This window comes from Gossypium hirsutum, chromosome D02 (genome assembly GCF_007990345.1).
Source record: "Gossypium hirsutum isolate 1008001.06 chromosome D02, Gossypium_hirsutum_v2.1, whole genome shotgun sequence".
Classification (NCBI taxonomy): Eukaryota; Viridiplantae; Streptophyta; class Magnoliopsida; order Malvales; family Malvaceae; genus Gossypium; species Gossypium hirsutum.
In genome coordinates, this window is record NC_053438.1 from 9,714,504 (window position 1) to 9,727,549 (window position 13,046).

Consider the following 13,046-nt stretch of genomic DNA (forward strand, 5'->3'; position numbering starts at 1 on the left):
ATAACTTAATCCCAACTATGTAAAACTTATAGCTCACTTTACAATTTGATCCTTTAATCAATTCTAACTAAAATTTCTATCAATTAAACCCCTAATTTAACAACTTGTTCAACATGAATCATGTTCAAAAACCTATGAACTTCCATAACCTCCACTTAATTTCAACAAAACTTTGTTTTAAAGCTTCTAAAACATCAAAATTAAGAGAAAATGACTAAATTTAGCTTACCAATTAAACTTGAAGCTTTAAAATCTCAATTTTCCCTTTTCTTTTCTTTCCCTTTTTCTTCCCCTGTTTTCGTTTTGTTCTCTGTTTCTTTTCTGTTCTTTTGTTTCTTTTTCTTTTTATTTACTTACTTTACTTTATTTTATTTGCTTTATTATTATTTTTAATTACTAAATAATTAATATAATACCAATATAAAATATCTTATGCTTAAATATTAAGTGAACCAATTGTTTAATAACATTTGTACATATTTATTTTATTACACTTGTATAAATTTTATACCATTTATTTGTCAATTATCTTATTTATTTAATAAAAATCTATTTAATAATTTAATATAATTATTACAAATGTATATACTTTTATCAATACATTTGTATTAAATCACTACCATACAGTTGTCTTTGTTTAACTTATTTCATAATATAATAATAATAATAATAACAATTAATATAATTTATTATTTCATATTAAACCTATTATTAATGAAATTTTAGTAGAAAATATCACATAAAAATTTTCAATCTTACCCAGCTTATGCCGCCTCATACTTATGAATTGGCTTAATTGCCATTTTGATCCTTTATACTTTCTTTTAATCTATAATTAAACTTTTACCCTTTACTCTATTTAGTCCTTTTTCCTAATTATTCTTAATTAGACTAAATTCACCTAATTAATACCTAATTAAGCACTCAACTAAACTCATAATTACTTCTAATAATTATTTATGACTCAGTTTACTAAGACGGAGGCCCGATAATGTACTTTTCCTATGCTCGTGAATTTTAGGTCATTACATGTAACTTAATGTAGCTAACCGAGAGTTAATTTGTAAAACTATTAAAAGCTTAAGGACTTACCATGAATGATTATATGTGTTTGTGAACTTAGTTGATAGATTCAAGAGATTGATAGCTAAATAGGATTATTTTGTAAAGTGACTTTTAGTACATTAAATTAGTAAAAGTTCATGAAATTCTTGTGAAAAATTAATGAATATGAGCTAAATAGGGACTATATAGAAATCAACTAGCTTGAGTTTTGCTTAAATATGATTAATTTGTAAGTTTCGGGTTTAGGAACTAAATTGCATAAAGAGTAAAATATTAGGGGTAATTTTGTAAATTTATATTGAAATAGTTATAAGCTTAAGTTTAATTATTTGATATGTTGGAATCTGTAACACCCCTTACCCGGTCCGGTCATCGGACCTGAGCAATAAGGTGTTACAAGTAATTACCATACAAATACAAATAATTTACAATTTAAAAGAAGTAAATAATTACTAAATAATAACATATGGGCATGAATATGATCATTTTTTTATTTAATTCAAAATATTGAGTATAAGGAAACTTAAAAACAATTCAAAAAAGATCATGGATTGATTTGAAACAAAATGAGAAGTTGGGAAAAATTTAAAAACAGGGGACACACAGTCGTGTCCCCAGATCATGTGGAAACGTCTAGCCTGTGTGAGTTTGGACACATGGTCATGTGTGTGAGTCACACGAATGTGTCAATAGTTTACACGACCATATAGGCAGATCGTGTAACTTATTGACCCCGTGTGCAATAAAACCATTAAAATTTATAGACCACATGCTTGTGCAGCCAGCCCATGTGTGGCACACGGCCGTGTGCCAAACCGTGTGCACCTAGAAAATTTTGTTCTAAAACATGTAAGTTATCCATGTGACACTTATACCACAAGCTACCATTTACATCAACTTTAACAGATTCAAAAACATTTAATTTAAACTCAAAACATTATTGGAACAATCATCTTAAGAGTCTAAGCAATATGCCACAATTGGCACCTCAAAAGCACAATTTAAAAACTAACTAAATGACCACATTCATTCATGTCAATATACCCTCATTAATTTCTCAAGAATTCATTCTATACACGTATACATTCAACTATCATATATTTAAGTATCAAACCAGGACAACCTATCAAAATACCAATCACAACTATTATCATCACTCAAATGCATACTTACATAATCTCAAAAAGACTAACTAAATATAAAATGACCATTTAAAACATTAAACATCCTAGGTACATGCCAAGACCGAAAAGAACCATTCACCAACATTGAGTTCAAGATTTGCCACTGTATGCTGAGTCGACAATCGGATCAATGAATACCTAACCTGAGCACACAATAGAAAATAAATCATACGATAAGTAAAACCTCATGGCATTTTTATAGTTTGGATATTTAAACATATTACGAAATAGCCAAGTACGCAATTTAAATACCATAAGAAATATGCAAAGAAACATGTAGCTTTCGTATTTTCGGAACTACATTCATCAAATCTCTCTAGAGTTTCTAATATGAAGCATCTCACTTTATTTTCTTTACTCAATCAAAATAACCACATATATATCTTATTTCATTCTAACTTTAGTATCGTTCACTATTCAGTGTTAATTTCGATTCCCGTTTCTTATCTTCATTTTCCTTGTTAACGTGATTCGAACTTGGACGTCTACGCGAATCCAACCATCACACCAAATTTGGCACTCAGTGCTTGACGGATAAATTCGTAAATAATGAAATGCACCTTGCGCTGGCCACTAAAACCGACAAATGAGTGTGTCAGCACTGGTCGGTATAACCAAAAAATAAATGCGCCCTGTGCTAGTTAGTAAAACTGAAAAATGAGTGTGCCCAGAACTGGTCGGTATAACCAAAAAGTAAATGCGCCTTGCGCTGGTCGGTAAAACATACAAATGAGTGTGCCTAGCACTGGCCGGTATAACCGAAAAATAAATGAGCCCTGCGCTGGCCAGTGAAACCAACAAATGAGTGTTCATTCATTTCAAAACCAATGTTTCAATTTCATTTTAACATTTCACCAATTTGTTCCAAAAACTAACTCTCTTAATATACTCACCAAACAAAGTAATATATATATATATAAGAACAATAATTGAAATAGTTGGGTTATAGAAACACCAACCTTTGAACATTATAACTGAACATACATACAACATAGTTTATAACATTCACCCACTTTATAATATTCTGACTACAGTATCGATGGGCACGCGAATAACACTAATATTGTAAGAATCGAATAGTGTTAAAACAACAATATTTGAACAACCTTGAATTACACTCGTTTATCCTTCCCATTGAAATGATAATATAACAGAAAAAATCAAGTAAAGCATTAAATCAGCATGAAGTATATCAGATATAACCAACTTTGGGAAAACACTTATTTACGTATAATATCAGCATTAAAATCGGCATAAACACTTATTTAATCCTAACATTTACTTTAACATAAACATAATAGAAATGTCTACTTGGACAACACTTAAAACATGCTTTGGATGACATTTAAAACATATTTTGGACAACATTTAAAACTTACTTTGACAGCATTTGAAACATACTTTTGCTGGCACTTAATGCATATCAAATGTTACAGAGATACAAACAGGCTTCTGCTCAATTTCAATCCGATTAATATAAACAAATCAATTCCATATAACTACTTCAAGATAACTCAATTCTTTCTTGGCATCGAACTGTAGCAATAAATAACACAAAATATCATAACATACAAAATTTAATAAGCATCAAACTAAGAATTTGCTCACCGTAAACTTCGGGTTATTCAAATCGTAATCATTTAATTCATATTTTTCGATTTAAACCTTTAATGCCAAAAATATTATATAAATAACAGTTCAAATAGTAAGCAAAGCAATATAATAGAAATGCATCATTAATTAATAGTGTAAGTCCCATATGAACTTACCTGACAAAAATGGTGACACGCAAAACGCCGAGGACTAATTCGCAAAAAAAAAGACTTTTCCTCAACTATCCCCTGATTACCTCAAATCTCGATCTATACAATAATTTATTTTGATTTATCAATTTCAAACATGTCAAAACAACCTATTATAATCATATATATTAATTCAAAAAATTCAATGATCCCTAAAGTTTTGTATTTTATTCAATTTAGTCATTAAAACCGAAATGGTTATATCTTGCAAATTTGAGAACCAATTTTTAAAAAGATTTCAAATACTTCCCATTACAACCCTCTGCTATCAATAATTATAGAAAATTAATACCAATTTTGAAATATTTTAATTTTTGTCCCTATATTCAAAACTAACAATTAAACTTTACAAATTAGTCTCTCTTTTCTGTTTCCAAATCTAAACTTAAAAAGTTAACCATTTAACACCAAAACTTCAAACATTCAACTAAAGTAACATCCTCAAATTTTAACAATAACAAAAATTACAAGATGGGTCGGCTAACTTATAGTACCGGAATTTCAAAAACATAAAAATTACAAGAAAATAACTAAATTGCACTAACCAATTTGAAGCTTGAAAAGTTTAAACCCCGTGCGTCCTTCTCCTTTGTTTTTCGAAAAGGCTAGGATGAAAAGAGAATAATCTCTCTCTTCCCATCCACTAATATCATCTTTTAATTTCTTTTTGTCTTTTTTGTCTTTTAACAATAATTTTACTAAAGTTTACAAATATAAAATATATAATAAGTCTTAACCAGCCACTCGTATATATTCATATATAGTAATTTATTTACTTTATAAGTCCTATATATTAAATTCTAATTGTAATTCTTTAATAATTCTTACTTTAATTACTTACATAATTTAGTTCATGTACTCTAATTAAACACTATTTTGACGAAATTAATAATATGAAATTTAATTTATTCCTAAGATAGCTCCGTAAATATTTAATAAAAATATTTACGAATCCTATTTACGGAAATGGGATCCCAATACATGAATTTTCAAAATCACTGACTTTAGAACTAATACACTTGTACTTTTACTAATTTTCCAATTAGCAAATTTATCCGATTAAAATTTAATATAAAATTATAATTAACTCGTAAATATTATTTAATAATATTTACTGACTTGGTTTATGGAAACGGGATCTCGAAATCGTAATTTTCAACTCCACTCACTTTAGTATCATTACACTTGTACCTTAATTTACTATCAATTAAGCAAAATTACTAGACTAACTTTAATATCTTTCTATACTAGTCTCATAAATATTAAATATTAATATCTACGAACACATTTTACGAAAATGACATTCCAGAACTGTAATTTTTTAGACCACTGGAAACTGGATCGTTACAGAATCGATTAATTGAACGAAATTATTATTTAGATCAAGAAACAAATCAATCGGACACAAACCGTGGAAAAGCTAAAGTAGCGAAATAGTTGTCGGCATCGTGTTTGTAACCATTTTTATTTAAGTAAGTTCGTATATTGATTAAGTTGTTAATTGCTATTTTGGAAAATTTGTTTATTAACATCTGTGTTAGGTATAGGTTAAGTTGATTGATAAATATAAATTGATGATTTGGATTAAATTAAAATGTTAATTAAATTGAATATTATGATTGAAAATGGGAAAACTTTATGGTTAAGTAATGGTGATGAACTATTATATAAATGATTACATGGTTTGGATAAGATATGACCCGTTTGAACCTTGTGAGTGCTTAGGATACAAATGACATGTCATTAGGGTTTATTATAGTTTCGGGTGCTGGTCTCAGATGTCCTACCGATGGTTAAGGTCTTGCATTTGTTGCGGATTCTCCACAACTCGTGTGAGCAACATCGTGTAGTCTAACATCCCGACTTACAGCTCGTGTGAGCATTTTCCTGCATATTCAATGTTATGTCACTGTGGTTCATCGGGTATTAAATGATATACAAATGAGTAAATTGATTTATGTAAAGGACATTTATGAATTGGTTATATGGTATCAAGCATTAAGTGGATTGTGTCACATATTATAGACATGAAATGGACGATTGAATCGAAATTGTTATTTATGAACATTATATGATATGATATGGTTTTAAGTTCTTATATATGTGAACTCACTAACTTGTGAGATTTGTGATGTGTATAGGAATTGAATGATCTCATGAGCTTATTAATGAAATTATGCATGAATTGTATAAATTGAGCCTATTTGGTAAGTTTACGTTTATGATTTATACAAGCTTACTAAGCACTAGTTGCTTACGTTAGTTGTTTTCTTTTTCTTTAGACCATCGAAAATCTCGACCGGTTGGAATCAAGTTGGAGCACACACACTATCCGCCCTTCATCTTGGTAAAAGTTTTGGTCATTTTGAAGTTGGTTATAAATGGCATGTACTAGGAGCTTTTAAGTTTTGTTGTTATAATAATGTTGTTTAAACTTGGTTTAAGCATACTTGTGATTATATCTTTTGAGTTGGCTTGTAAATGTCCATATGTAGGTGTCTTTAGTATGTGGTAAATTGTTTGTGAATAGAATGGATGAATTTTGTATGTTTGGCATGTGTTTAAGATAAAGACTTGTGATCTTTGAATGTGAATTAGTTTGGTGTATGAAATGTGGTGCCAATGAGGGCATATTGGTTAGTCACTTAGGTTGAACACTTTGGTATGTTTTAAGCTGGTTTGAATGTGTTTTGAAGGCATCAGAATGGTTGGTTTTGGTTTGGCTTGGCACCTAAGGAATGGGTAATGTTTTGGCTTGTTTTAGAAGTCATTTTAGGTGCATACGACCTGGGACACAGGTTGTCACATGGCTGTGTGCCACACACGGTCACTTCATACAGCCAAGTGGTTTATTTAATTTTGGTACAGGATTGTTCCACACGGTCATAGGTTGATACACGACTATGTGACCCTATTTCGAATAGCACATGGTCTGGCACACGGTCTGCGACACGACTGTGTAACCCTATTTTTGAACTGTACACAGTTTGCCCACACGGCCATATTTCTAAGCCACATGATCTGGGCTTTATCACACAGCTGTGTGACCCTTATTTTCAATTTTTTTACTATTTTTTGTTTTGTTTCAAATTAGTCCTTGATTGTTTATAAATTGATTTTTAAGTTCCATGGGCTCGATAAGGCCCGTAATCGTATGTATGCTATGATTGATGATTGGTTTTGAATATTTGATATTTAAATTAATAATTGAATGGTTTTATGTTGTTGTTTGATTCGATATGTTTCGTAATACTCCATAACCTAATCTGACGACAAAGATGGGTTAGAGGTGTTACAAGCGGAGTTGGGTAGGATCTATTCTAATAAATTGAAATTGCATTACTATGCATGAGCGTATGCATACATAAAATATGAATGCTGAGATATTATTACACTGATGTGTTGATCTAAAGAACCCATACTTTGAATCACTATATGAGTGTGAATGCTATGAGAATTATTATTTTGTATGCGACATCTATTGTTTGCACTGATTTTCTTATGATATGACTCACACTAAGCTTCAATAGCTCACCCCACTTAGTTTTCCATCTTTTCAAATAACTCGCAAGGTTAAGGCATAGACTTGGTACCCGAAAAGTCTCGGCTTGGATTGCCTTTTTATAAAAATATTTTAGATTTACTATTTGAATTTTTTGTTATTCAAAAGTTGTATTCTTCTATTTTTGAACTATGGCATGAGATTTAAGTTTTGGGTTTATATAGAATGCATGACATTTAAATTGATTTTAGGATGTTGAAATATGGATTTTAATTATTTATGCATGAAATTTGATTTTCCTTAAAACTATTTTAAACATCACTTTTTCGTTACATTATCATGTAAATGAGATTTGAAAAAAAAAAGATATGCACATAAAATTGGAAAACATCTTTTGCTAAGTAAACTTTAAAATCCATCGTTTTTAGGAAATTATATCTTTTAGTGAAAATGAGATAAAACGCTAGGTTTTTCTTTAAAGGTAGATAAATGCTTTTAAAAGACTGTTTTAAACTCCGGATTTATTTTTTACTTGGCTATCTTGGTGGTTAATATAACCTTTCGAATTCGATCGTAACTTCTAGACCAAGTTGGGGAAGTTACAGATGTTATCATATGACATGTGGTAGCATATGATTAGTTGGACATTCCAATTGTTAGTTTTTAACATTAAAGGATTAAACTGGGAATATCCAATAATGTTAGAGACTAAAATAAGGCCAAAAAAAAATCCTTTAAAGGCCAAAGTGAGAAAAATAATATACCTTAGAGACTAAAGTGTGCATTAAGCCTAAAATTTACTATTTTAGGTTTATTCTATAGGGTAGGAAAGTTAAAAAGTAACTTGAAACAAAAAAATAAATTATCAAAAATTTGAATTATTAAGGCTTAATCTAGGATTTCATCATTCAACTATACTTGGTTTTCTATGTTTTTTTCTACTTTAATACCTAATTTTTGTTGTACTTTGCTATGATTTCGTTGCATGTCCCTATTACATACTAGATGAGCCTTTAATGTTGGTTAAATAATTTTATTTAGTAACATAACAGATTTTAGTATAAAAAAAAGTATCAAAATAAAATAAAATATTAGTAATTGATTAAAAATATTTGACATAAAAATTTTATAAATTAAACATATATATTATTATGTTTTAAAGTTCTCTAATTTTTGTAACAAAATTTAAGAAATAAGTATAATATATTTTAATTTATACATACAAATAAAGTTGTGCATTGCACAAAATAAAAAATTAGTATATGTTACAATTTTTTTAAATTTTTATTGTCCACGTTAAAAATTTTTGTAATTTGATTTGCTTTCTATTTGGTTTACTCCATCATTGCGTTTAAAATTTACTTAGAAAATTAATGCATGCCATCGACCTGTTTTTGTGCCTTAAGTTACAATGCTATGATGGAGAAATAAAAGATTGAAAGAGATTGACTTTGCTTTCACCTGACAGATAATGTGTGGTTTGAGTATATCTGTGAATTATAACCTTTAATTGTATAATAATAAGAAGAAGAAGAAGAAGACTGAATTGTCCATTTCTATATTCACTTTGAGCCTAGTAAGGAAGAAGATTCCTTCCCCATTTCCCTCTCTGGTGTTGGAGGCGAAGCTCCTATGTTCATGAATGAAGACGATGAAGAGGGAGCAGGGTTGGATGCTGCATATGTTGACAGACCACTCACATCACTGTTTACAGTCATGGTTGTTCCACTGCTCAAGCCTTCAGCAACCAGTTTTGGAGCTGGTGGCATCTCAATATCGATGACCCCTTCTAACATCTGCACCACTTTTCCCATCATTGGCCTTTGGGATGGTTGTTCCTGTATGCACCAAAAGCTCACCATAATTGCCCTTTCGACTTCCTCACTATCAACATCTTTTATTCTTTTATCAACAATGGCCTCAATGTGACCCTTTTCAAACTCCGAATAAGCCCATAGGGAGAACTTTTTACCGTCTGTTTCCGGTGAGACCTCGAAGTTCCTTCTTCCACTCACTATTTCTAATAAAACCATCCCATAGCTATAAACATCACACTTTGAGGTTAGTGGATGATTTGCAAGCCACTCTGGTGCCAAGTATCCTCTAGTCCCTCTGATGCTTGCCAATGACAAGTGCCTATGATCCTTTGGCTTCATAAGCTTTGCAAGGCCGAAATCCGACACTTTGGCAGTGTAACCTTCATCCAACAGAATGTTTTCTGGTTTTATATCGCAGTGGATTATGCAGTCTCGACATTCCTCATGAAGGTAGGTGATTCCCCTACCCGTTCCAAGAGCAATGTTGAATCGATTTTCCCAAGTCAACAATTTTCCGGACTGGTCATTCGACGTAAAAAGGAACTTGTCAAGTGAACCATTTCTCAAGAATTCATACACTAGTAGCCTGTGACGCCCATCAGAGCAGAACCCCACCAATCTCACCAAATTCAGATGGTGTGTACTGCTAATAGTTGCAACTTCCATCCTGAATTGCATCTCACCCTGCTCGATTCCCTCGAGTTGTTTCACGGCAACCACCATTCTATTACCCAGTGTTCCTTTGTAAACAGCCCCAAAACCACCTTCTCCAAGCCTCTCCGAGAACGCCTTTGTAGACTGTTGCAGCTCCTTGTATGAGAACTTCACTGGTGCGCCAGATGCATAATCAACAAGTTCGTATTGAGCTGATATACGCCTTGATTTTTCGCTACCGCCGTAAAACCAGCACCAAAAACCAGTCACGATTGCAAACAAAGACAAAAGGGTGACCAAAACCACGACGATAATGACCATCGCATGCAACCGCGAATCGTTATCCTTCCCGGATGTATCCAAGTAAGATGATGGATTAGGAACCGCTTGTCCACAAACTTTCAAGAAAGAGGTGCTCGGAAGAACCGCACCCTGGTAACCACTAATGAAATCAGTCGTTTTCATATAACAAATCCCACTTCCATCAGCTACTAAAGTGGAACCAATGCAAGAACCACTGACAAGACAATTCATCCTACAAGCTACAGTTCCAACAATGAATGTCTGATCGTTAACCTCTGGAGGATAAGTTAAGAACTTGGTATGTTCTAATTGCAACATGGTAACATCCCCAGGACAATCCTCAATCTCCACTTTCCTCCTGCATCCTTTTCTACCATCATGTTCATCAACAGGATAAAAATTCTGAGATGGACATCCACAAACCGGATTCGAATCTTTGTAACCGCAAACCCCCATGTTGCCGCAGAATCCGTAAACCTGACACTGATCAGTTACAGCCGCCCATGTCGGGGTTATATTCCCACTGCTCTCACTAGTGCTGTAAATTCTCAAATTACCATCATTATCCATCCTCAAAAACCTAAACACATCATCACCTTCACCATAATCAGTACTATATGCCATATTAATCATTCCACGAGCAAACGAAGGATCTAAACCTACCAAAATCCCATTAGACTGCAACATAAACCTAGGTGACGTCAAATTCCCATTGATGGATGAGTTGAACCCTAAACTCCAGTATTCAATAGTGCCATTCCAGTTCAAAGTAAGGTTACCTGATCGACCAAGAGTTAAGGAGTAAGATCCGGAGCGTAAAATCTTACCAACGGTGAAATTCTGTGAAGGAACCAAGGTATCTGTCGGGTTCTGGAACGAGGACCATATTGGAGCACTTTCATTATTGAGGAGCTGAAAGTTGCCTAAATCATCAATAGACGCATGTGAAACACCTCTGTTAGCAGTAGCAGAGTCCCAAACAACGGCACCGGAGCCATTAGTTAAACGGAGGGCTCCACTGGGGAGCAAATTTAAAGTCCCACCAGAGTCGACAACAAGAGAAGCTCCATCACCAGTGCCATTGCTGCCATTACTAGCTGACCATACAATAACATCACCGGCATAGTAAGTGATGGCAGCCATAAAAGAAGAGGGAGTAACGGGAACGAAAGAAAGTGAGAAACTGGCATTGGGTGACGACCATGATTGGTTTCTATTTGAAGCTTGAAGAGTTGAACCTAAAGGTATGATGGTAGAAGATGAAGAAATGGCGAAGAGACAATGGAGGTAAAGGAGAAAAAAAGAGAGCTTAGACATTTTCATTGCAGGGGTTTATTTTCTTTGTTTCATTCTTTTTTAGTCCATTATTGCATTTAAAAGTGACCTGTATTTTGCCTTGCGTTACATGGCAATAATGGAGAAAGTAAGGTGTGAAAGAGATGGTTTCCGCCCCATTTCCGTGGCGGAAAGTTCAAACTCTATCTTCAGCAAAGAAAAGTATGGGTCGTCACCTTTCATCACGCCACTCATAACAACATTGAAATCAATACACCCTTCGCCTTCACCATCACCATCACCGTCACCATGACTTCACATTCCATGACCAAAATATTTTTCTACATTTGCTCAATTACATACTAATCTTTGCTTAAAAGCCTTTTGAATTAATTTTTTTAAAAATCAAAGAATAATTCACCCCTCAACTTTTGAATTCAAATTTTCTTTAAAAAATTGTCTTTTTCTTTTAGCAATTTATATGATAAACTTAACACCACTGAAAGTAAATATATTACTTATAAGTTATTTGAGTTCAATTCAAAAAAATTCAAGTTCGAATTAATAATTATCGAGTCAAACTTGATCTTTTAGTCAAGCCAAATTCAAGTCTCGTAGTACTTAGTTGATTAAGTTTTAATTTTTTATATTATGAAATTACATTTTGAGCCTTATGTACAAAAAGAGCTTAAGGTTAAACACAAATAAACTTAATCAAATCTGAGTAAAAAAATTAATAGGTAAACTTAATCGAACTTAAACTCAAACTCGAGAGATTTAATTATATCTCAAAAAATAAAATAAAAATTAATGTTGAATTTGAAATAGAATTTAGGTTTACCTATCACTGAGTAAAACTTTCAAATAAGAAAAAGGGAGTTCAATATTTGTTTTGGTTGCCAATTCCATCAAGTTGTGAAGTTTATGGTCAATTATTTAATGGTGACCCTTCATGTGGGGGAGAAAATTTCCAGAAACAATCAATTTTTTTAATTGATTGATTACACAGAAAAGTCTTTTTTTTAATACATTATTAATATCTATATATATATATATACATACATATAATACTTTTAGAGCACGTTTGGTTCGCTGTATTGGAATAGAGGCGTAATAGAATAGAGGCGTAATAGCAATTCAATTGTTTGGTTGAATGTAATGGAATAGAGGCGTAATAGTATTCTTGTGTTTGGTTAAATAGAATGGAGGTGTAATAGGATAAGGGAAAAAACTAAAATGACTAGAATACCCTTAGTAGAAATTTGTTTAGGTAAATGATTATTATTATTGTTATTAAATTTTAATAAGATTATTAATATCAATAATAAATAATTTAATCATATTTTAACATAATTATTATTAAATATATTTTAATAATATATAATTTAATAAAATTCTTAATAATCAATATTCTTATATAAATTTACTAAAATCATAATATATG

General features: G+C 31.7%; 1 protein-coding gene and 1 long non-coding RNA gene across 3 annotated transcripts; both read right to left on the reverse strand.

Moving 5' to 3' along the window:
* Positions 1-2,094: 2,094 nt before the first annotated feature.
* Positions 2,095-4,742, reverse strand: LOC107910487 (uncharacterized). 2 transcript variants are annotated; one of them, XR_005910170.1, is made up of 3 exons: positions 4,597-4,742; positions 4,019-4,111; positions 2,095-2,392 (listed from the first exon to the last, which is right to left on the reverse strand). It is a non-coding gene; the product is annotated as an uncharacterized lncRNA (long non-coding RNA). The 2 variants fall into 2 exon arrangements; XR_001687653.2 differs by lacking the exon at positions 4,019-4,111.
* A 4,266-nt stretch (positions 4,743-9,008) lies between these two features.
* LOC107910486 (G-type lectin S-receptor-like serine/threonine-protein kinase At1g34300) lies at positions 9,009-11,823 on the reverse strand. Its single transcript, XM_041088397.1, has one exon. It carries the CDS (start codon positions 11,648-11,650, stop codon positions 9,116-9,118), a length of 2,535 nt encoding a protein of 844 aa, XP_040944331.1. The 5' UTR covers positions 11,651-11,823; the 3' UTR covers positions 9,009-9,115.
* Positions 11,824-13,046: the final 1,223 nt, after the last annotated feature.